The 26,796-nt window shown below is 36.0% G+C and overlaps 1 protein-coding gene across 2 annotated transcripts in view; it reads left to right on the top strand.

Annotated features, from left to right (window-relative positions):
• ADAMTS19 (ADAM metallopeptidase with thrombospondin type 1 motif 19) overlaps positions 1–26,796 on the top strand; it is a 276,661-nt gene that overhangs the window by 235,837 nt on the left and 14,028 nt on the right. For both annotated transcript variants that reach the window (XM_086410488.1, XM_086410489.1), the window contains 3 exons: positions 2,172–2,307; positions 7,496–7,700; positions 10,526–10,678. In XM_086410488.1, the coding sequence (XP_086266614.1) occupies positions 2,172–2,307; positions 7,496–7,700; positions 10,526–10,678 (494 nt within the window). The remainder of the gene's footprint in view (positions 1–2,171; positions 2,308–7,495; positions 7,701–10,525; positions 10,679–26,796) is intronic.

Here is a 26,796-nt window from a genome sequence, read left to right as displayed (position 1 = left end):
CAAAGAATCAGTAAATAAAAATTACCCTTCCTTTTAAAATTTTGCCCAAATTTGGTGATAAGATGAATTCGTAATGGTTATTGTATTTGGTTTATAATTAATTTAGAACATCAAAACAGATTTCTCCAATAATAATTTAGCGGGAATGACCCAGAGATGAAGTTAATTGCCATAAAGCAAATAATACACTGTCAACAGCTTGCATCTACTCAAGATTCAGGCAGAAGGCCAGTTACTTCATCACTTTTCTGTTCGTCCCTTGGTTCCACAGTATTGGATGCGTTGTAAATACTGCTATTAGATGCTAGAATGGAAATTTCCTGTGTTGGCTGGGACATAAAAATATATAAAAGAAAAAAATCAAACAATAACATTTCCATATGGCTTTAGGATCCTGGTTGTATTTTCATAGGCATAATGTGACTGTAGCTGAGCATTAGATTTTTTTTCCCCCTTGATTCTTCTGTTTTTGTTCAATGAAATTTTTTAAAAGTAGGGCTAAACCCTCTTCTGTCTGCCAAAAAACTTACGATATGAGCTTATTTGCTACAGTGTGGATGGAAATGTCCCAATTCTTACTCACACAGCTTCATACTTTGTTAGAACACCAGTAAGGCACTCCACGTATTGGTGCCAATACCTGTATCTTTTTCGATATATCAGTACTTGAAAGATTTTTGTCATTAGCTCAGTATGTCACCTCTGGGCCAGCATAACTAAAGTTAGACGCTTTCTGAGTAAATGAAAAAATGCAGTATAATTAGCTCTGAGTTATTCATTCCGTGACTACAGTGAATTTCAGCAAAAGCTTTCTGGATATTGTCTGATTGTCATCCTTCTGTGCTGTGGTTGTGAAAAGCATTAAATGTAAATTAATTTAGACAACTCCATCTAGTCTGTAAAAGAGTGCCTTATGACTATGAGGTTTTAAATTAGATTTTAAAACAAATATTTCAAAAAAACAACATTTATTTTAATCCTGCATTTAGGTAAGCATCATTGTCATGTAGAAATAATGCATACATATGCTAGCATTATACAAAATTTGTGTAATATCTATTCATTATCTGGGTCAGGTCATAAAAGAGCACTTGAAGCATAGGGAAACTAGGCAGATGTTGACCAAAAATTTCCTGAATTCTCACATTTAGGTAACCGCTACCTAGTAAGGCTGGTTTTCTCTGTGAAGAAAACTTAACATTGTAAGTCATTTCTGCTTCTCTGAGTTTCCTAATTATTATTGCATGACAGTCATAGGACCCTAACTAATGGGCCCTTCAATAGTGATACAAAGACTTGTGATTTTTTTTTTCCTTAATCCTTCATGACCTGTCTGGCTTTACAGTTATTGACTGATTTAATTATTTTATAGGGTCAAACAAGTTACATTAGATTATTAAATCCTATATAGATATTTAGACTGTTTTAGGAAAAGAGAATCAGCACATATGTAGTTGGCTTTTTCAGTGTAAGATGAAATAATATAAGTGTTGTCAAGTAAGAGTGCTTACAAGGTTCTGAGCGAAATGAGTATCACGTACAAATAGTCATTTTTACCTCTTATAATCAAACTTCATCTTACCAGAGAAAGGAAAAAAGCCCATTTTCTGAAATCTTGTGAAAAATGGGAAAACTGCCATGGTTTTTCTTAGAGAACAGGATAATCATTAGGGAGTATTTCTTGAATTCTTGGGTTTTTTACCAAAAGTGACAAAAAAGATTTGAGTTATACTCGAAATAAGCTTACCTCCTAAAACTTACCCCCATGGTGTACAGCCAGGTGATAAATGTTCACACGTTTATATGAGTGTTTATGTGCTTTTGTGACAGCACAGAGACTTTATAAAAATACAGCTTTCCACCACTGAATGCTAAAAGATGATACAGTCCTTTATAAGTATCTTTAATTAATGTTTTATCAACTCATGCTACCATAATCTTTTTGTATTATAAAGCTTTCCATTTAGTTGCTAACAATTAAAAAAAAATTATTCATCTTACTTAAGCCTAGCGGTACATTTTGTTTTGCACATTATAAATAATATCATTTTCATTGATCTAATCTAAAATTTGTTTAACATATGAAAAGTACAAGCCTAAGAATACCTCCTAAGTCCATCACATAGAGGCCTATAATAACAATTCTTTTGATGTTTATTTGCTCTTTTCAGGAGAAAGGAAAACAACAGTGTCTTGCACAAAAATCATGAACAAAAATATCAGCATTGTGGATAACAAGAAATGCAAGTACTTAACAAAGCCAGAGCCACAGATTCGCAAGTGCAACGAGCAGCCATGCCAAACAAGGTAAACCTGTCTCAACACTCATTAAAGAATCACAGTGTCTTAAAAGCAGTACAGTGTGTTGTGTACCAAAATGAAAGGCTTTAAATAAGCAGGGTCTAAGAAAGGAGCGTAATCAACTCTAGGGAACGGGTGTTGGAGAAGCAAGGCTAGGATTGATGTCTACCTTATCTACTGCTCACAGGGTGAAAACAACTCCTAACTGAGTAAGGAAGGAGTAGTTAAAATTATTTGGTAACCTGTTGGTCACCTCTTCAGAAATCTAACTATTTGGCTGAATTCAACTACTCATTCCCAAATTCTCCAAAATGATATGTTGCTGCTGCTAAGTCGCTTCAGTCGTGTCCAACTGTGTGTGACCCCATAGACGGCAGCCACCAGGCTCCCCCATCCCTGGGATTCTCCAGGCAAGAACACTTGAGTGGGTTGCCATTTCCTTCTCCAATGCATGAAAGTGAAAAGTGAAAGGGAAGTCACTCAGTCGTGTCCGACTCTTAGCCACCCCATGGACTGCAGCCTACCAGGCTCCTCCGTCCATGGGATTTTCCAGGCAAGAGTACTGGAGTGGGGTGCCATCGCCTTCTCCAAAATGGTATGTTAGGACCTGCCAATGATGATATAAAATAAAGTGGGACTGACCAGGACCCAGTCCCTGACACAACAATGAGAGCATTTGGTCCTTCTGGCCCCCAAGTTTAGATTCTCACTTCTTTGCCCCAGAGACAAACTGATTCTTGATCTCTGATCACCAGATTCCTGACCTGGGTCCTAGCTATTAGAAAATTGGTTCCTTTGGTCCCCTGTGACTTTCTCAGTGAGTAACAAGCAACAAGGCAGGCAAGAAACCCATGAGTAGGGGATAGAACAGCCATGCTGAGCAGCTTAAAGTGATGTAGAAGGAAGGATACCCCTTAGTAACCATCAGAGATGGGTGAATGGAACCTAAGCATGATTTTGGAGCAAGGCTGTGCAGAATGGTTTCTGGCACAGGGCTCCTGAAAAATCACTGTGGTCTCATATAAAAATTGATGTTGGGCTTGAGTGGGACTCAGCCCCAGTGTCATTCGTTCTCACAGCTTTGAAGGATAGAGTGACAAAAAGAGTCTGAGGCTGGGTTGATTTCTCTGGAATCTGGAGACACGGACTTTTATTCTATCCTGACACTCAGTGTTGAAGCTCAGTGAGTTAGGGTGTATGCATGAGTTCTTAGGGAGTCAAACAATTGATCTCCTGTCCCAGTAGTTTCTGCAGTGGAGTCACAGTGAATGTATACATCTCGGATATTCAGAGAACTCGTAGCTTTGGGGTGCTCTCTAAGATAAGCTTCCTCGTGACCTTCCACCACAATGTATGGGGAGCTAAAGGAGAAGGAGCAGGAGAGCTGCCAATTAACTATATTTAGGCTTTTTCTGTCTTCAGTAATCTCTCTGGGAATTAGTGTCACATAGGCTAATGCTCAGTTCCTCTGGTTTCTCTTTTCCTCTCCACCTTCCCCCATCAGATGTAGCACTGCATCCGAGTTCCCTCTGTTTCTGGCTTATTGCAAAACTCTCCATATCTGGCTCATGCTATGTTAATGAGAGCTTAAAAGAATTTGGATAATCTTGTCTTCCTCTACAAAGCTGAAATTTCAAGACTTGCTTTTCTGTAGACTCAGTATATTTAAGGTATCAAAAGCTGATTACTACTTTTTCTTTGCTTTGCATTCATGTTCTAACAATCCTACCCTCCTCCCTGACAGGGGAAAATATGCTCCTAAAGAATAGAATATTAATATGTAAAAGAATATCCAAAAGAAAAAAGTATACTAAAGTACTTTCAGTAATGTTTAACAGTCCCTTTGCTCCAGCCAGACTATATTCTTTTAATCCTAACTCTGTGGGTGAACCAATTAAGTGTTTTTGTAAGGCAGAGTACTAATCAACAGAAAGGGTGACCTAGGGAAATATTGTTGCCTAGAGTCAGGTCTTTGGTTCTTTTTCATTCGGTACTAAGCAGATAGATACAGAAGTTGAATTTTTAGCTTTTGCCTTGTCAGCTAAAGAACTTGGATTTTTTGTTGTTATTATTACTATTCCTAAGAATTATCTTTTTCATTTTCATCCCTTTTAATAGACATCAAATGCTAATTTGCCTTGTGTTAAATAATTTATTAAAATGTTTCAAAACAGCATTTGTTTTATATACCATATAGCTTTGCCATCTGGGTCAAAGAGCAGTGGCTTTTTCTGGTCTGTCGGGAACATTGAATGAGCTGGGTTTGAGGACTCTAGGGCATTTTGTCACTTCCATACTGGGTCTGTGAAGAATCGAGTGTACACTACAGGCCAGTTATTGTTCATTCACTGACCTCAGCTATCTTGGGGAAAAATGCCCTGATAATGACTTGGTAAAATGAATGGTTTTAAAAGGCCAGTACATTTCTGAGTGAAAAATTTTTTCAGCTGGAGACTGGAATCTCTCTTTTTGTTAGAGATTATTGTCTACTTTCCCTTGGAAAAGGAGGTGGTATATTTTAAACCACCAGGAAGCAATGTCAGTGAGGTTAACCAAAATATTGAAAAGCAAGAAATGGACACAGAAATTATGAGGACTCATCACAGGAAAACTTGCCAAGACTTATTGCCATAGCACAACTTTCATTCCTCTTGCTTTCTTTCCCCCACTGTGCTGAGAAACATTCTAATTGCTATTGACATTTATTGAAAAAGTCACCAAATAGCCTGATGTAACCTTGTGTACCATATAGAAAATACACTGATGCACTAGCTGTGTAAGCAGTAGTCTTGCAGATAAGAAAATGAGATAATTCCAAATTAGATGAATTCTAAGATACAAAATGTTTTCCTTCACTACACAATGTGTTACATATTTTTGTTCTTATTTTTCAGCAGTTTTCCAAGGAATGAAAAAAAGTGAATTTTTATCGTTGCACTATGGGTTTCTAAAACTTACTTTATTTAAAAAAATTGAGATTTCATGAAATTGTAAATACTTCTCTTTTCAGTACTGTCTTCTGTAGTTCCATGGTTGGTTCCCTAGTTTAGGGGCAAGACACATAGATGGGTTCATATTGTTCTTATAACCTAGGTATTCTTGTGGGGAAAGATGAAGCAGAAACAAATAAACTTGGAAGATAAATATTCACTTTAGGAAAAATCCACTAGGGGACTCCATAGCAAACTGGTAGGTCTGCATCATACTTGGTAGACGAGCAGACAGGAACTTTCTTAGAGGCAGTATTGGAGTGCAAATGTTATGGTGATGTTTTCTTCTTTTTTAGAAATAGGAGCATAGACTCATTTAGGATTGAGCCATTATACAGATGCAAAAACTAGGTGGCCTGAGCATATGACTTCTCAAACTTTGGAGCATTGCCACAAGCCAGGTGACAGAGGGCAGAGGATAACAGAGTCCTTGTGGGATGGATGGAGAAAGTACTCCAGGAGGAAGGGTCTTGGACCTGGATGTTAAGGATCTAGGCTGTGGATGCTTCATAAATAAGTTCCATAAGGTGAAATAGAAAGGTCTAGAAGTCAGTTGAGCATATGGTTTATGTTCTAAGATAAACATAGAGAAATATAAGAATAATTATAAATACACTCTGGCATATATAGAACATACTATATACTCAATGCCTTTTGTATGTCAGACACTATAATAATAAACACTAACAAATGAGAAACATGGAACTGTAGCAGCTGCTAAGTATTGTGTCACGAATACGGATAGTAAGGAAGCCAGCTTGATGCTCATGGCTTCTGATTGCCCTGTGCTGTGCTGTAGTGTTACGTAGATCATTTAGTAAGGGGTTTAAGTCCCCCTCTGTGCATGTGTGCTGAGTCGCTTCAGTCCTGTCTGACTCTTTGTGAACTTATGGACTGTAGCCCACCAGGCTCCTCTGTCCATGGGATTCTCCAGGCAAGAATACTGGGGTGGGTTGCCCTGCCCTCCTCTAGGGGATCTTCCCAACCCAGGGACTGAACCCATATCTCTTATGTCTCCTGCACTGGCAGGGGTATTCTTTCCCACTAGCGCCACCTGGGAATCCCAAAATCCCCCTATAAGCTTATCTAAATAATCCGAAAGGCCCAGAGGGCTTTTTTTTTTTTTTGACAGGAATCATGCAGAAACAAAATTTTATGAATCACTTTTCTGTCATAGGCCTTGGCTCCTTCCTGAAATAAATTTGGGGAGATGTTTGAATGAGTGGTCCTTAGGGTTGATCCCAGTTCATTAGAAATGGAAGTGGCATAGAGATGCATCACTGCCCATAATGGTTGTTTGGAAAAAGGATCTTCATCTATGTATTAAAATACATATGAATTGGCAGAATCAGTGAAATCTGAGAATAATATTGAAGTCCTGAGAACCTCTAAAATCAGCTCACTTTGCATGTAGCCTGTCACTTTGATGCTAATGATCACATTGTAACAAGATAGCAGCCAGCCTAAAGAAGCGACTTTGGCTCTCCGTGGAGGGTCCACCCCAGACACAAAAACCTGGTTGCAGGTGATGGGCATAAAACATTAGTGATTGCTTCCCCAGGTAAGTGGGGTTCTCCAAGACAGACTTCTTTTATTTGCCAATACCTGCACGTGTCCCCTTGCGAGGTAGTCGGCAGTCTCATTTCAGTTTCTGACTCCACAACTTTGTAACCTTAGGGAAGTCACTACATCTCCCCTTGCCTCAGTTTCCCTTTCTGTAAATGGCCGCAGAAGTTGTAGAACTTAACAGGTGGGGTTATTGTGAAGGTTCTAAATGCAGAGAATAGGAACAAACTCATTTATGCTATGCAGTTTTATTCTTGTTAGATCTCTCAATATGGCAATGGGACAGGCAGTAGCCAGCAAAGCATGCAAGATGACAGGGCCTGAGTCTGATAAGTCCTTTGAGATTCTAATAAGAGCAAGGCTCTGAGATAAGAAGTACGGAGAATTCAGAGCAATAGAAAGCCTTGGTGTCGTAGGAAAAAAACTCAAATATTAGTTAAAAAAATATTCATTTTGATATTTGGCAAAACTAATACAATTATGTAAAGTTTAAAAATAAAATAAAATTTTAAAAATATTTTAAAAAAATACAGTGGTGCAAACACAATGTATAGCATTCTGCCAATTCTAGCCATGTCAAAATATGCAGTAAGTAGATATCTTTTAGTTTGTCTCACTGACTCTTGCTTTACTTTTAGGTGGATGATGACAGAATGGACCCCCTGTTCACGAACTTGTGGAAAAGGGATGCAGAGCAGACAAGTGGCCTGTACCCAACAGCTGAGCAATGGAACCTTGACCAGAGCCCGGGAGAGGGACTGCGCGGGGCCCAAGCCGGCCTCCGCCCAGCGCTGCGAGGGCCAGGACTGCATGACTGTGTGGGAGGCGGGCGTGTGGTCCGAGGTATGGTCTCTGCCCCGATGCTTCTCCGTTTTCTTCTGCCTTTCTGACTCTCAGCCTGTATAAGGTTGTGTTGTATCAAAATCAGAGTCTCTGTGCATGGCAGTTTTAATACTGTTTATTGATTTTTTTGGTGATAAAAGGAATACATTCATTTCAAATAATTTTGAAAGTAGGAAAAACACCGATTTACTTTTTATACTGTGAATATCGTAACATAATCACGAGCATATATTATGTACATTTTAGAATCCAGATTTTTTATTTCTATGCCATAAGTATACTCTATAGTGGGCACATATGAAAATACGCATTGACTCATCCTATATCTCTGAGCATTTAGAATAGAAAGGAGAAGAAAGGATATTAACACTTAACAGTCATTTCTTGTGAACAGGGCTTCTGTTTTTACCTCATATTTAGTAACTTTTTGATATTTAATCACCAATGCAGAGAAGTTAAGTTTCACCATTTTATAGTACTTTGGCTCAGAGAAATTAGTTTACTTAAAGTCCTACTTAAGTGCTGGACCTGAGATTTGACCTCAGTACTACCTAACACCGCATATGTACCCACCAGCTTATCACGTGTAGCATACAGCTTTGTCCCGTGCCAAACCGTTTGCTTATTTTGTTATCGTGGTACATGTCTTCTCATGATGATTAACACCAGTCAATACTTATATTTACTAGCCACTCCAAAGTGTTTTAGGTGGGCTTGTGGGTGCATGTACATGAACACCCTCACACTTGTATACGAATATACATGTGCAAAGACACATGTGCATGCACATCCATAGCCGAAACATTCATATGCTTGATTTCAAAATATTAGTTGGGATGTAAAAACGACAAACTGAAAATGCCAAGCTGCGGTAAGTAGCCATTCGTTTGAAAATTGAGGACAGAGTAGCTTAGATAATAAGGTTTGGGGATATTCTTCAGTTAACCCAACCTCCCCCCAAAAAAAACACACTAGCAAATAGTGTATCTTTCTCTTGTCTTATTTCTGAGCTTTACGAGCCTTTTTAGTAGAGACTGCAAGAGCGTAGCCTTCCAGGTCCTCAAAGCCCTGGCGAGGCTGAAAATGGTAGAAAAGGACAAAGAAGGGGGTTGCAAACTGAACACCTCAGGGACAGAGGGGTCTGGACAAAATATCCAGACAGGTGGCGGCTGCCAACACGGAGCATTAGAACAAATTAATGCTGGATTAATAAATGCTTCATTCATTAAAAAAAAAAAAAGATTTTGTTGAAAAGATCCTTCATCATGTATGATATATATCAGTTTTACATCAAAATGGATCAGTTCAGTCTGGAGAAATGATTCACATGAACATCAGAGAAACAGAAATACCCTACCTTCATCTTAAGTGTAACACTTTTGCAAACTCTTCAAGAGGGATTAGGTCAGAAATGTTCTAACATACTGATTTTTGGCACCAGATGGGAGAAGTAATATGTCTCAAAGTAATATACCAATCTTGAAAATATCTCTTGTTTTTATTTAATATAAAAATTGAATTTATAGAACAGGATTAGTTTCCATTGGAAAAAATGTGCTAAGTCACTTCAGTCATGTCTGATTCTTTGCAACCCCATGGACTGTAGCCCATGAGGCTCCTCTGTCCATGGGAGTCTCCAGGCAAGAATACTGGAGTGGGTTGCCATTCCCTTCTCCAGGGGATCTTTCTGACCCAGAGATCGAACCCTCATCTCCTGTGGCTTCTGCTTGCAGGCAGATTATTTACCACTGAGCCACCAGGGAAGCCCCATTGGAAAAAAAAAAATTTAATGTAAATATTAAAATACCAAATCACACGTGTAGTCTGCCTTAAGGCTCAAGACATTCAAATACAAACTAAAAATTATGAGACAATGACTCATTTGTGCCAAATGTATTATATTTAAAATCTCATGAGTTCTATGCTTCAGTTTTCAGAAAAACAACTGCTGAAATCTGCTGCTACATCCTTGCTAACTGTATCGCTGTAGCTCTTTCTTTGGAACTTTTCCAGATATAAATATAAATTGGAGTTTTCAAGTTTTGCCATGTCTCTCGTCCCTTCCTCCCTCTCAGCTGTCATACCCAATGGCATTTTGGTTCCTGTGTCCAGATAATCAGTGCTGCACACTCTTGTAAGACTGAGAAGCTTTATACATGTTCCTTAATGGGGAGCATAAATGTAAAAGAGAAGGTTAGTTATATCCTACAGGCCTCATACCTGTTATATCACATCAGTTATACCTGTTAATCAAGCATCATACCTCATACCTGTTAATCAAGCATCAGTTATTCATGAGATGAACTGAACTTTTTGAACTGAATTTTATTTTCAATCCAAACAACCATTTAGAATGATGATTTCTAGAAGTATACAATTATGTAAAGAAACTTTTGTTTTTGCTACATATTCTCTGTTTTAACTTTATATCCTCTTAGAAATTGTCATTTTTTTACAAGCACTTCTTAAGGCTAACACAAACTAAGTCTTCACCAAAAATACTTGCATAATTATATATGATAATTTGATGTCAGTTATTAGGTTAGTGTTTTACACTTTGACCACATTTATCTGTCTTTCATAAGCAATCACGGTGTTACAGAACTCTCTGTAGTAATGGTCCTGTGTTCCTGAAACCCATTCATTTCTAGCACTGTGCCTGAAGCACTGTCTGGCCTCTGATGCTAGGGCATAGCCTTCATTCTGGCCTTTGTGTAGGTGATAGGTGTATGAGAGATAAGAACCAGTTCCTAATGTAATTTGATCATCAAGTCTATATCTTGTAATCACCAGCTTTATCCACAGTCTCTGACGTTATTTTCCAGTGTTCGGTCAAGTGTGGCAAGGGTGTACGTCATCGGACTGTGAGGTGTACTAACCCTAGAAAGAAATGTGTCCTCTCCACCCGACCCAGGGAGGCTGAAGACTGTGAGGATTACTCCAAATGCTATGTGTGGCGGATGGGTGACTGGTCTAAGGTGAGAACCTTTCTGTACATTCTCAGTATTAAGTTTCTGTATTGTCAGCATTGCCCTGAGTACTATAACCACACGATATGAAGTACAGGAGGCATAGAAGATAGAGCTAAGGTAGAGTATTACATATGTACGTGTGTAGTTGCAAAGTCATGTCTGGCTCTTTGCAACCCATTGGACTATAGCCCCTGGGCTCCTCTGTCCATGAGGTTTTCCAGGCAAGAATACTGGAGTGAGTTGCCATTTCCTCCTCCAGGGTATCTTCCCGACCCAGGGATAGAGCCCACATGTCCTGCATTAGCAGGTGGATTCTTTACCACTGAGCCAAGAGTATTAAATACTACAGTCCAAATCCTATTTTTCTGTCTATGATAATAACTCTATAAAACTGTTCTAAATAATAAGTATCAGTAAGATAGAAACATGTAAAGTACTGAACACCATTTTTGACACAAAGGAAGCTCTCGACAAGTATTACATATTATTATTGTTTTGCCGCTTGTAATGTTGATACTGATTTTGCTCAGAATATTTTTTGTATAAAACTTGTCTTAAAAAAAAAAAAAAAAAAACTTTTCTAGTGAGTAGAATACTACCAGATAAGTTCCTTTGAAATATAAGGTAGATAATGACAGGACCAAAGAGAATTCCCATCTTAATATGTAAAGGGTATTGTTTTCCCCACCATTATTTTGGATTGTACATAGAAGAAATTGAAAGGAGCAGAATTCTTGAAGTCCTTTATTCAGATCAGGTAGACACAGTTTCGTTCACAGGTGAACAGTGAGTTTATTCATTTAATGGTAATATTTAAAATTTATGAATTAAGTAGAACTTTATGGGTTGTAGAAAATAGCTCAGATAGTCACTCTAAAAGTATTAATAAATCCCATGTTTTTAGATACAATTCTGATCATATCTGAGTGAAAATAGCTGTCAAATACTATTTAGAAGTTTTAGTCAGATGATCCCTTGTGCCTTGCTATATTGAACCTGTTATCATGGAATCTAATGTTCTAAGGCTTACAATAGACATAATAAATCTACTTTATAAATTCCCTGTTGTATTACAAATAAAAAAAAATGGTGCCTGCCATGGCATGGAGGGGCAAGTGATAGCTGTTCATGAATAAACCTAAAGGATATTCTGAAAGAAATATTCTCATTGTACAACTTTCTTTGGTTAGTCAGCCTCCTCATTATTACTCAAAAAGAAATCCATGACATTTAAAATCTATTTTCTTATGATTTTTCATGCCTTTATTCTCCAGTGAAAGTTTGTATATTAACTTTGCATATGAATTCTCACTGAACTGTACTGTTTCCACATCTTTGAACATTGGGACTCTACAAGGTACATTTGTCAACAATGTAAATCAGCCCCTGACTGCAGAATTAGGAAATAACCCAATCCATGCAGCTTTTAGCTGGTGAACCATATAAGGAAACTTCACACTTCAGAGTAAGCAACCTTTAGACAAAAGAGAATTCTAAATTGACCATAAATAATTTATTTCATGTTCAGGCTTTAGAGTTCCCACTTCTAAGAGACAAATAGAGTGATGGGGAAAGATATGGCTTGCAAGTCAAGAACATGGGGTACAGTTAGGACTCCCTCATTGACTGCTTCTGTGTCTAATTCCTTAAGAGTGAAATAAGGAAAATAGATAACACCGTTATTTTCGATCCATTTTTATATTAACACCTCATTTGACACTGAAAGTTTAAACTAGGTTGAGGAAATGAATGTACTCCTTGCGGGAGTGTGTGAAGGATCACCTGTTGATCAGTTGTAGAAACTGCATTTGTTTATTTTGGCTAGCTAAATTCTAGATGTTTTCCCAAAATGAAATAATTCTGCTCTAAGAAAAAGTTTTAAAATGACTGGAATAAATGAGCAATATTCTTCCAACTTCATTAATAGAAATATTCTAAGTGATAAATGTTAATCCCTAGTTAACTATAAAAAGCAAAATTATTACAAAAAATAGAAGGTCCAGATATAATTTGTGACCCAGAATGCTAAGCTCCCACATTGCTGCATATGGAAATAAGGCTAGCAAATCTTATTTCCATGACGAATACTATTGCAATTGATTAATAAATGTGCCTGTTTTGTGGCCTCTGGTCAAATCTTAAGCAAAATCAAAATTAACAGGGGAGATCATAAAAAACATTGATTTGTGCTAAGCCTGAAAAAATTTTTTTTTCAATTTTACCACCATTTACATGTACGTAGGACTTCCCTGGTGGCTCAGTAGTAAAGAACCTGCCTGCCACTGCAGGAAATGGGGTTTCCATCCATGGTAGGGAAGATCCCCTGGAGGAGGAAATGGCAACCCAGTCCAGTATTCTAGCCGGAAGAATCCCACAGACAGAGGAGCCTGGCGTGCTGCAGTCCATGGGGTGGCAAAAGAGTCAGACATGACTTAGCAGCTAAACAACAGTTTTTAAATAGGCTTGTATTGAATTAGTTTAAATTCATCTTTGTTATGTTACTCCATTGCTACCTAGCTAGAATAGCCTTTTTGAGTAAAGAAAGTAATGGATAGATCTAATAAATACTCATTTTTACTCAGTGACTTTTAACCTTTGTTTGTTGCAGTTTGTTTGCTTATGTAGAAGATCCAGTTATACTGTGTTTTCTACCCTTTTTATGAATGTCTGTTCTTTCCCTTGAAGCTGTTTTCTTTCTTTCTTTCTTTCTTTTTTTTTAGTCTCAACATAACAGTTTCAAACAGCATGCACAAATTAAAGCCAGTGGCTCCATGCGAGCTTTATTGATTTCTCCCCTCTTGTTTTACCCTTAATGTATCACTTTCATGTTCAAATGAAGACCATCCCAAAATAATTACCAAGAAAAAGAATGGTGCTGTGATTATTAAGTTTCGGTGATTAAAGCATTCATGGGCAGAGGAAACACATAGATCTCTTATTTTTATCAGCTGTGTTCCTGGAATCAGAATAACAACAAGATGTGTGCAATTATGGGTCAATCTCTGTGGTCCTCTGAAGTCAGTTAATCTGTCAGTTTCACTCAAATTCTACTAATATTTTTAAACACTTGATAAACCTAAATGGACTTAAAATTAAATCCTGGGTTGGCTTTAATCAGGTTCGTTCAGTGGACTCTCCGTAAGGTCTAAGCTCTGAAATCCTGCTTCTCCCTCAATAATATTGATGAATCATTAGCAATTCAGTAAAATATGTATATGTTCTCAGATTTTTCCAGTCTAAAAGCCACTGACCACTGTTGAGCCAAGGTAATATTGGCTAAATGGAGGGTTACTAAGAATATGGCTTATGCCTCAAACTGTGTTCACAGCATTTGTATCAGCCTATATGATTTCTAGCATTTACGATTTGATGATTTTGTGTACACAGTGGGAAAAATTGCTCTCAGCTGAGAGGAAAAAAATTATAAATCCAGGTATACCCAAAGAAAAATTTCCTATCATATAATTGTTAGCTCTGATTTTGAAGTAGATGTAATACAGCCTTTATTAAACATTGCTAATGTTTATTTCATTGAGACTAGAAAGTTGGCAAAAATAAGGCAAAAACAATCTGGTTGCTTTGCTCTGGCCTGAGTTAACTGTTGAAATAATCATATGCCACATTCTGATATATATTCGGCCTTAGGGTCTTTCCTGGGAAAGCAAAACATGACCCATCTGTTTTCTGGCATTATAAATCTGTATTTACTCATTTAAACTGTCCTAAGGATAGAACACTGACTTGAAAAAAATAATGTAGTCTCTTATGCTTAATGAAATGCCATATTTTCTGGCTGAATTTGATCTTTCTGCCTTTACTTAAAATTCTGAAACTTCTTGTTTTCATTATTGGAGGCCAGTAGAGGAGCAAATAAGAGTATTATTTTATCTACTTTCTATACAGAGTTTGGTCCTTCATCAAGCTTCTATAGAGTAAATTTTTCTGTGCAGTATTAAGAAATGATTTATACTTATTCAAGTGAACTTTAAAGACCAAACAAAACACCTTGGAATTGCACATAATTGTGGCTTATTCTTGGATTCCATACATAGTGTACAATTTAAACTTAATATAGCCCTTTAAAATTCCAGAAGGTGACTAGATTTGGCCACATTCCAAATTATGACATGATTAATAGAGTTTTGGGTAAGAGATTGTGAGTCTTTTGTAATTATATAATAGAAAATAATGCAGTGGAAGCACAATAAATCATTCTGAGTGATTTAATTATATAGGTAATATGGTATAGCTTTGTTTAGAAGTAGAAAATATTTAAGCTTGCAGTATGGTGAGTTATTTTTAACTTACCTGCAAAAGGAAACCACAGTTGTATTCAGTATATTCATTTGAATAGAAGAAGAATCTAAAAACGAAGGTCATTTTTTCTAACGAATAGGGGAATTACATCAAACTAATACCCGCTTTCTAACTATAAAAATAACATTGAAGTTGGGACTTCCCTGGTGGGCCAGTGGCTAAGACTCCACATCGCCAATGCGGGAGGGCCCAGGTTTGGTTCCTGGTCAGGGAACTAGATCCCACTTGCTACAACTAAAGATTCCACATGCCACAATTAAGACTGGAGCAACCAAATAAATAAATACTTTAGAAAATAACACTTACGTTAATAGGAATTCTTCTCATTTTGAGATCATTCTCATAGTAAAGATTTTCTAAAGCAGTCTCAAAATGGCATTTTATGATGATTTTTTTGCATTTTCTCTGAGAAGCGTTATAACTAAAACTCAAATCATATTGATTGCTTGATAATTCATTTCTGTAACTGTGAAAGACTTGACTATATCTGGATTATTTTTAGTCAGAATAATTTTCTTAATACATATGCTTCAAATACCATTAAAATCTACCTGGTGTATTATATTGTCCTAGGACTCAGTAATAGCTATGGGAAAATAAGTGTGCTATTTCCTGTGTCATTACCTATCTAATTTTTTAAAAGAAGTTCAAAAAGAGAGTTAAATTATCATGTAAATCTTGCCAGTATTCTAAGTAATGCTCTTTGGGTAATCAAGATATATAACCTTAAAGTAGTCTCATACTGCATAATTATTAAGTTAAAGCAATTCATAACAGGCACTTTATCCAGATTGGTCAGCAGTCAGTATAAATAAGTGGCTTGGTGGTTTGCACCATTTCACATGTCCCTGGAAAAACATTCTTGTATTTCTTGCTGTTTGTTACAGTGGAGTCTTAGACGAATTGCCTGTTCCCAGACCTCGTAGGTCCTTGGCCTGATAATTTGCCTTCAGCTTTCCACATAGAAGCTTGTCACTCCAATTAACACTGACACTGGTAGTTGTGACTTACACCATTTGTAGGAAATTGGAATAATTACATAAGACATTTCACTGAAGGAAAACTTAGGAATCAATGAAGGAAACTTAAAACTTGATCAGAGCAATCAAGAGTATCCTAAAACAAATTACTAGATGATACCACATTTTTAATCATGCATCTCTACAGCCTAGTGTTACTATATTAAAAGAAAAGGAGCCAAAAAAAAAAGAAAACCGAGATCCAAAAATTGAAGAATAGGGAGTTCTTGTTACCCAGTGGCCAGAATAGAACCTTTTGACTATGGATTCTTACATAGATGGACTGATGATACAGTGCTTCATATACCCCACCCCAACTCAATCAACTTATAGAATGTTCCAGAATTCAAATGAATATATGTATAGATCCCTGGTTTTAATACAGCTAAACTAAGTGGGCTGTTACAGGTTAGTAGAAGCTCAATCACTTGTTAGAAGGATTTCCCTTTCGAATTTAAAGAAATTATTAGCAGTAACAGTAAATAAATTAAATATCTTACTAGAATGTAAAAATAGAAATGTTAAGTATATTCTGAAACTAGAGAGTAAAAAGAATTAATAAAATGAGAACTGCTAGATGGAGAAAATATATTGTTAAGTAGATTGATTAGTAAATTTAGTATTTACCAAAGACCTGAATGTCATCATTTTATAAGACTGAATTCATATTAATTTATGAATTCTTGCATTTCCAGAATTATATTCCATGGGAAACTCATTCATTAGGATGTGGTTTCCATGTGAGAGAAATACTGTAGTTAAAGACAATCAAATAATCTATGCTCAGAAAATTTTCAGATCCTTTAGCATTCTTCTGTACATGGCAGATCCCAAAGAGAGACTATGTGAGGTGAAAGTCACTCAGCCGGTTTCAAGTTTTGCGACCCCATGGACTATAGCATTCATGGAATTCTCCAGGCCAGAATATAGGAGTGGGTAGCCTATCCCTTCTCCAGGGGAACTTTCTGACCCGGAAATTGAACCAGAGTCTCCTGCATTGCAGACGGATTCTTTACCAGCTGAGCTATCAGGGAAGCCCTAAGAGAGACTCTGGTATTTCACTTTTCTTTTCTTTTTTTTTTTACCAAGAATCACTTTTACAGAGTATGTAGCTAGTTTGTTATTTAGTATAACACACTTTACAAAAGCTTACAATAGATTAAATTTCAAAATCTAGCTTTGTAAATCTTTTTTCTACCTTGAGAAAATTTGTAGATTGAAACCAAACTGAAATAGTCTGTAATCCAGAAAACTGTTCTTGAGATGGATTAGCATTTCTATTTAGTATTATTTTCTAATTATATCTACCAGTCTATTGATATTTGGAGAAGATAACTGCTTACCATTTTTATGCTAATAGATAATCTCATAAGATAGGAAAATTTGAGCAGCTGTACAATTAACAAATATGAATCTATCATCTGTGCGCATGCACTCAGTCGTGTCCGACTCTATGTGACCCATGGACTATAGCCTGCCAGGCTCCTCTGGCCATGGAATTTTCCAGGCAAGAATACTAGAGTGGATTGCCATGCCCTCCTCCAGGGGATCTTCCTGACCCAGGGATCTAACCTGCGTCTCTTGTGTCTCCTGCATTGGCAGGCAGCTCTTCACCAGTTGAGCTAGCAGGAGTGCCTCTGAATCTATGATCCTGAGTTCTATAATTGTTAACTCAGTCAGTGAATTAAAGAAAGCAAAGACTATGGGCTTCATTTTAAGCATATAGGCATTGAGAAAACCTATCCCACAATATCCTAAAGAAGAGATATTTTGCATTATAGGAAAATTTACTTTAAAAATGCACTTATCTCTGAGTAGGCTGTTCATACTGAAGAAATTCCTCAATGATATAGAAGATGCTTCTCCTCAAAAGAGACTTTCTATTATTTTGTTTAGATACATCCACCAAGCATTTACTCAACTTGGTACTTCCCATTCTATCTGAAAAAGATAGCCATCTTCTAAACCATGCACAAAATCCCTGAACTGTCGGCTATCAAATTGTTTTGTCTCTGTCTCTATGTACTGCCAGAGAATGGGACAGTTTTGCATTGTTATCATTTTTATTTTTAAGATCTCTTCAGAGTCTTGTCTATTGCCCCAGATATATTTTTAAAAATTGAGTTTTCAAAATATTCCCAGTTATTCAATGTAATTAAATGCTTTTGGCTGGTATAATTAAACATAGCAGAAATATATTAGCTTAAAAAGAGTGAAGCACACATACTATGTGTATGTCTTCTATCTAAAGAAAATGTATAATTTAAAGAGATTGAAATAAAAAATATATTTAAAAATATATATAAAAAATATAAAATATATATATTTTATATATATAAAAATATATAAAAATATAAATATATATAAATATATATATAAAATATAAATATATATAAATATATATATAAATATATATTTATATATATATAAAATATATTTATATATATATTTAATATATTTTTACATTATATATATATTTTATATATATATAAATATATATTTATATATATATAAATATATTTATATATATATAAATATATAAAATATATATATTTATATATATATAATATATAAAAATATAAATATATATAAATATATTTATATATTTATGTTATATATAAATATATATATATTATATATATAATATATATATTATAAATATATAAATATAAAAAATATATATAAAAAAAACTGAAATAAAAAAAATAAAAAAATAAAAAAAATAAAGAGATTGAAGGAGTGTCTCTATGTACATGTTCATTGTCAATATTTTTTAACATCTTTTGGATTGGAAAATAGGGAGAAATATTTTTTTTAATCCACAGGGTTTAAAAATACTGTCTTCTTAATAGATCCTTGAAAAGTCACTAGAATCTTAAAATAGTGTTGTCAGTTCTTTTGTGTGGCATACCAGGACATCTATAATTTTACCTTCTAAACCATACCCAGAAGTAATTCAGCAAATATATATCATTGAGTTAAAAATTATTCTTGATGTCCTTTATAAGGGTGGAGTATGAAGCAGGCCAAAGCTCATTTTGGGGACACTGAACTTCAATAGGTGGGGCAGGGTAGAGTTTCACATAAAAATATAATGCAATTTGATGGCTGTATAAAATTAAAATCAGCAGTTTTAGCACTGATTGTTTTTTACTTAGATTTAGGAAAGTATATGTTCATCAAATACCAGAGGATATCCAGAGATAGATATAACCAGACCACCAGGACACCCAGGGAAGGAGATGGATACAATACAAGGAAAAATATGCAAATGATCAGCTAGTTAGAAAGGCATCATGCTAACTCACTTCACTCATGTCTGACTCTTTGTGACCCATGGACTGTAGCCCACCAGGCTCCTCTGTCCTTAGGATTCTCCAGGCAAGAATACTGGAGTGGGTTGTCATTTCCCCCTCCAGGGAATCTTTCTAACCCAGGGGTCGAACCTGCATCTCTTGCATCTCCTGCATTGGCAAGTGGGTTCTTTACCAGTAGCACCACCTAGGAAGCCCAGAAAAGCATCCGATGGATGCATAACGTAATGAAGGGGAAAATTGTCTTAACAAACAGGTCCCTGCTCTGCTTCAAGTTAACTCTGGCTCTCCAGCCTCAGTACAGCTACAGTGCACAACCTGCAGCAGTCTTCTATGCAGAAGAGCAGGTCCGTAGGCCCCCTAACCTCAGCCCCCACATCTGCAAAAGGTGCCAAAGCAACTGAATGTCTCCCTGAGTTTCAAAATACTCTGTGCAAGTAAAAGTAATAGTTTTCTGGTCTGAAAAACTTGTAGAGATAGTGGTTCTATGTTATGAGATAGGAAAGCCTAGAGATGAACCAAGTTGGAGGGGAAGGACTATGAATTCTATTTGGGCTGTGCTTCATCATCTTTTATGTCAGTGATGTGTATAGTCAAAGGAAAAACATTGTTGAGTTATGCAAACACCTTAGGAGACAAAAGCACAAATAACAGAATGGATTATAAAAATACATACTTTATAACTTTATGTACTATGTATAGAATATATACGAGTCCATATAGAAGAACTAAAACGAACAAACAAGTTTAAAAAATAAACACACACACACAGCTCCAGGGCTCAGCAAGGCAACAAGAGAAGTGGGTTGGGGGATAGCCTGGGTCTGCCATACAGAGGAAGCAGTTTCTACTAAATTCTGCCCAGTTGCTTCCACATACGTTTTCTCACACTGCTTCTAAAATTGGATATTATCAAATTTTCTATCATTTTGATACGTGAAAAAAAATCTTATTTTGAAATGTACACATTCTTAGACTCAACAGCTCCACTGTCATAGAATTTTCTTACAGACATTCTCACATAATTTACTCACTGTATTTATGAAGATGCTCATTGCGGTCTTGTTTGGAACAACACACACTTGAAAATAACCCACCCATCCATTAACTAGTTATATGACTCATAATACTATACACAGTGGAATACTGTCATTTTTAAAAGTGTATTTGTATATACATAATGATGAGAGAATTTCTCCAAGACCTACTATTAAATAGTAAATATTATGTAGAAGAGTTACATAGTGTAAACTAAAGTTATTTACATGTATTGTTTTTATACATATTAACATTTCTCTACACAGATAAACAAAGAACAATTTATTTGAATTACATTGAAGGAAAGGGCCTTCTGTACTCAAAATTCTACCTCCCATCTCCATAAATTACCTTTCATTTTATAAACTGGTGAATGGTTTCTGTCAGAAATTAAAATTCTTTCTTAATAGTTACATTTTTCATGCTGCAGTCTCAAAAATGATTGATGTCTTAAATATAGACAGATGCTAAGCGAATACTATATAATTTCTATGAAGGGGAGAGGATTTTGTGAGTTAGGTAATTGATGAGACAACTTGGTGTTGTCTTGGAATCAGACAGCCCTGGGTTTGAATTCAGAATGTTCTGGTCAGTAAATTACTGAAGCCAGATGAAATCATTTATGAAGAGTTATTAGCAAAGTATCAGTTACATAGTAACTAAATAAATGCTGACCATTCATATTGTAGTGTCAGTAGAGATAGGGACAATGGTTGGCTTTGAGAAACTGTTATGAGGTTAAAATGAACAGAAGCAGGGTTGATCTTCTGTGTGAGGTGAAAAGGAGGGAGGGATTCATGTGTTTAAAAGGAATCCCACATTCACATGAGATAGGAAATCCTAGAGATGAATCAAGTTGGAGGGGAAGGATTGTGAATTCTATTTGGACTAAGTTTCATGCACCCATAAGAGAATTGAATGCTGGTATCTAGTAGGTAGATCAGAGGAAAGGAATGGGATGGAATATACATTTTGGAATCACCAACGTGTAGGCAGTGTTTAAATCTTGAAGTATAAGTGGGCCCGAAGAGAGAGTGTAGATGAAGAAGAAAAGTGGCAGCCATGAAAAACTCCTTTCTTTAAAGACATGTGAGGAAAGAAGCACCTACTAGTAAAAGGGACTGAAAAGGGGGTATTCACAGAAACAGGAGGAAAAGTCATGAGAAACAAGAAAGAAAGGATGCTTAAGAATGTTCAATGAAATTGAAGCTCAGAGGGACTCGAGGGGACACTGGTTCTTTATTCCCAAACATTAGCTGCTATAGGACTGTGCCAGTGGCATTCTCGTATTTTCTCAAAACAAAGTTCTTCATTTTGTTTCCTTGAAACATATCCCACTCCCAGTTTCCTTTTTCTTAAAAAATGTCAATGCCATCTTCCCAAACACACATGCAGAAGGTATCCTTCACACTTTTTGTGCTATTCACAAGTAGGGTGTTGCTCTTCACTCTCTTTTAATAAATACTTTTATTAAAAAATAAAGGCCTTTTAATAAATATTTTCACCATGACTAGAGTTAACAACTTCTAATGTGCTTCTGTACCCCCAGACTGCCCTCTTACAGATTCATTCATTCATAGGGATGGCTTCACCACTCTAACCAACAGTTCAAACAGTTTCAGAGAATTGGCATCGGCTTTACTGTCAACTAAAGGACTTTACTGTCAACTAAGACTCCCCTGGTGGCTCAGATGGTAAAGCATCTTTCTACAATGTGGGACACCTACGTTTGATCCCTGGGTCGGGAAGACCCTCTGGAGAAGGAAATGGCAATCCACTCCAGTACTGTTGCCTGGAAAATCCCGTGGACGGAGGAGCCTGGTAGGCTACAGTCCATGAGGTCACAGAGAGTCAGACACAACTGAGCGACTAAAACTTGCACTTTCACGCACTCACTCTGATGTTCAAAGCTTTCTATTGCTGATCTTAACCTACCTATTGAGAATCGTCTCTTTGTTCTCATTAATTCGGTATCTCCAGTAAGCTCAGACCTGAGCCGTTTGTACTTTTACAATCTCCACGTCTTGGTGTATACACCTTGTCACCTGAATGTATTTGTTTTCCAACCATCCAAGTCCTTTAAGGACTACCTCAAGTACCTCATCTCCCCAGTAAATAACAAAATGTGTTTTGTGCTTATCGACTCATTTTTCTCAATATTTATTGCCTTACATTGTTGCTGTTTCATTGTCTTAACCCTTTAAGCCCTTTCACATATTCCTCTGAATGAACATACCATAGCATGACAAGCAGTGATTTTTATTGAATAAACGACTGCTTAAACTTTTTCATCGAGTAAGCAAAAAATGTATGATACATCTAAGCATTGCATTTCTTTTCTTCTGATCTATTTTTCTGACTCTAGTTCTATAACAATTACAATGCTTCATATATTTTACTAGGAAAAATTAGTCACTAGCTTATCTTTCTCCAGGAATATTAAGGTAATCAATACAATTTTATGTAAACATGCAACTCCCTTGACCTTTTTCTGTATGGTATATCAAACTACTTAAAAATGTGATGTTTTTAATTAAACAAAAGTAAATCCAGCCATATTTGAGTAACATGCTATTTAAACCTAAAGGAGGCTTCAGGTTGAACTTCAAGGAAGCTGGCAGACCTGTTTTGCATTGTCTGGAATTCATGTGTCAATACCTGACAAAAGGTTGGAGAGCAGTTATCTAACCTAGAAGGAAGGCAGCAGATAGAAACAAAGCACAGTTAAGGATTTTCTCTGTGAACTGGGAAATATGTGGTATATTTCAGGTTGGAATAAGTTAAAGGTTGCTATATAATGTACTCTGTACTATTTTAAATCAAGATTTTATTTACTAAAAACAAAAAACACACACTTACTCTAACATGGCCCCAAAGGATCTGATCCCTTTTTGACATAGGGTTGTTATACTAGACCTGGAAAGTATTTAATTGGAAAAGGAAATTCAATCACTGTCTTTCCAAACAACTGTCTCTGGTGGGAAGATGTTTCCCTGGGATGATAGTGATAAAATAGAAACGTACTGCTGGTCTTTTTTCACCTCTGCAACAGCCTGTGATTCATAGGCTCCACACTGACAGAACTGCAAATGTGCTCAGGACTTTGTATTTATTAATTGCTTCTTAATGCAAAACATCTTGTTTTAATTCCATCATTGTGGTGATCAATGTATATACTTTGATATAAAAAATGATTGGGGCGATTATTATGACCTTTCATAACACATTCAGTTCTCTGCTAATCATTCATAAGCAATCCACTTGATTTTTGCCACACACATTTCCTTGATTTGCAGTAACTCTATGCAAACATTTTCATGAAAGAGACAAAAATAGTTGAACTGTAGAACCAAGTGATGAATTAATTAAATACATATGCAAAAAATCCTCAATGTCTGACCTCTAGGAATAGATTCAATCCCAAATATCCATGTGTTAAATAAAGCAGATGAACTGTGTTTAAAGATGTTGCAACACTGACCAAAATAAATTGCAAATCTTAAAAAACAAAGCTAACTTTTGTTCCTTAGTATGCTTGTTTCACACTCACTTTATTAAAAAGTTTAAAGATGGAACTGCCAAACATATACATAAATGAATAGGAATGCTGTGCTAATAATTTCCAGTAGAAGTCATCATTTAGTTTCCTTACGAGGTCCACACTCCACTGTGAATGCTACTTCACTCTCGTTAAACTACTTTGGAATAATCCATTTATTCCCAAAGACAAATTATCCAAGTCAATGCTGTTAACCTTGTTAGAGATTGGCACTTATCATTATAAATTATATCAGGTTCTAGAAGGTTGTCTATTATATTGGTTAAAAAAAAGTTCTGTCTGCCAGTGACAATTTTCTCTTAATTTAGGAATTCCTATTTCTTACAGAGGCCAGCTGGAAATGAGTAAAGCATTACAGAGCCTTCCTTAGCTGTTGGCCTGGAGAATACACATTCTCTCCAGAATATATATCTTTGGCACAGTCTAGAAGGAAGGAATCTCGGGTAATCTCTGTGCTGGCCAAGTGTGAGAATTATTATTTTTAACCCCTAAATATCCTGAAATTTGGGGATTTTTTTCAAGGAATTTAAAAGTAGACTAGTTATATTTGTTATCCAATAAAACTCCAAATAAATACAGTAGTATTTTTATTTCTGGGATCCTGACTCTTTGGTATAATGTTTAAAAGAATATTTTATGGGATTCAGCATGTTGAAGAGTTTTACAGTAACTTCAGAGTTAAACATGCATAGATTAACAGGCAAACAAGTTGATTATTTAACCTAAGTATACAAATTTACTTAGATCACAGTGTCCTGATTGGTTCCCAAACGTAGGTTATCTAAATATTCAGAGTAAGAACTAGCACTGAGCATTGCCTGTGTGCCTATTCTGAAGTCCTGAAAGGAAAGGTGGAAACTAATATTTAACCAGTAACTTTAACGTTTGGCATTTTACCATAGGATCCCAATACTGAAGACTAGATAGGGAAATCTTTTGCAGCTGAAAGTTGCATATGCAGAATATATCTACTTGATCCTAGAACCCATGGAGCACAGAAGCAGTGCAAAAATCAGACATCAATGGAAACAATGAGTGTCTCTTCTCTATATAGAAGAGTAATTAAGAGATATTTATAGATATCCCATTCATAAAGGGTTTTTAGGTGAAATTAAGTTGTTCAGAAGCACGTAGGTTACTCCTTAGACAAAAGGACACTGTTCTTTGGTAAATTTGGCAGAGACGTATCAGATAGATTATATCATGAGCCCTTATGGATATTCCTACATGATTCATGAACTTTCAGTGACAGATAATTTTGCACTTTACAAAAGTGGATTCAAGTGATGCTATGGATGAGCTTTGAGAGCCTCCTAAAGTCATGTTCACTGTTTTTGTCCCTCGTTTGACACTTTATAAACTTGTAGATACCTATTTATTAGTGCCTGTACAGTCATGTTTTACTCAAGTCAGTGTATTACAGAGCATGTTTGCTTTTATTCACTAGTAGTTAGAGGATTTATGCCTCTAAGCATTGTGGTATTCATAGACATTTGGGGGAACAATATATGTAGATTATTTTAAAAGATACATATTCTTGATAAGCATACTCAAAGCCATCATGAAATGAATATTTCTATATAATATAATAAAAATTTAGTAACAGAGTATACTCATTCCTTATATGTTTATTTGATCCACCAAAATGTATTTATACCAATATGCTATATAAGAGCTATTTATCCTCAGTGTATCAGATTAGGCTTGAAGAAAGATTTCATCAGGCCACAGTTATTTTATAGCACACACAGCATAGTGAAATTATAACATCAATAAAATGTCTCAGGATAAATGGCCTTTCCCTAAACACCTAGTATAAGGTGTTTACATATTTTTCCAAGTATTAAACCAAGATCGTAGCAGCACTATTAATGCTATAAATAATTCTGTTAGGAGTGAAATGTCCATGGTCAGTCTCTTGCTAAAATTTGAGCTTACTACAATTTTTGAGCTGTGGTGGAAGCTCATCCATCTTTATGGTGGAAGAAGGAATTGCACACCGTGGCTGGTCCATGAGATGGACTTCCTGGCTATTCAGAGTTCATTTCAACCTTTTGTTTTTAGGACAATGCCTCAGTTGAGAATTTGTTAAGAATTTTTTGAGTTTGTTTTGTTTCCTACTTTTTTTTCTATGTCTCTCATTTATTTACATTTATTCACAAACCACAAATTTGTCAGATCATGCTGGCATCTTAACCTGCATTTATCGGCAAACCCTGCCCACTCAGGGTTAGCATCTAACTTAGTAAATATAACTTTCCAAGACTTTACATCTCGATCACCAGACCCTTGTTGGCCATTGTTGGAATATGATAAACGTGTGAGTTAGGTAAGCGTCCACTGTACTCTTCCATCAGCTTGGATATTGCTTATTCTTCCCCAAATATTTCCTTTTCAGTTAGTTTATTCAGATGAAATTTCCTTAGGTAAAATAAAGTTAAAGCCGTGGCACATATACACAATGGAGTATTATTCAGCCATTAAAAAGAATACATTTGAATCAGTTCTAATGAGGTGGATGAAACTGGAGCCTATTATACAGAGTGAAGTAAGCCACAAAGAAAAACACCAATACAGTATACTAACGCATATATATATGGGATTTTAGAAAGATGGTAACAATAACCCTATTGTTATACGAGATATATATATATATATATATATTGTTTTTTGATTGATATATATATATAATATATATTGTTATATTATCTCGTATATTGGTATACGAGACAGCAAAGAGACAATGATGTATAGAACAGTCTTTTGGACTCTGTGGGAGAGGGAGAGGGTGGGATGATTTGGGAGAATGGCACTGAAATATGTATAATGTCATATATGAAACGAGTCGCCAGTCCAGGTTCCATTCACGATACTGGA

Source organism: Bos grunniens, chromosome 7 (genome assembly GCF_055505025.1).
Source record: "Bos grunniens cultivar Pamir isolate PY7600 chromosome 7, Bosgru_T2T1.0, whole genome shotgun sequence".
Classification (NCBI taxonomy): Eukaryota; Metazoa; Chordata; class Mammalia; order Artiodactyla; family Bovidae; genus Bos; species Bos grunniens.
Note: the sequence above shows the minus strand (reverse complement) of the source record. Positions and strands in the feature narration are given on the sequence as shown.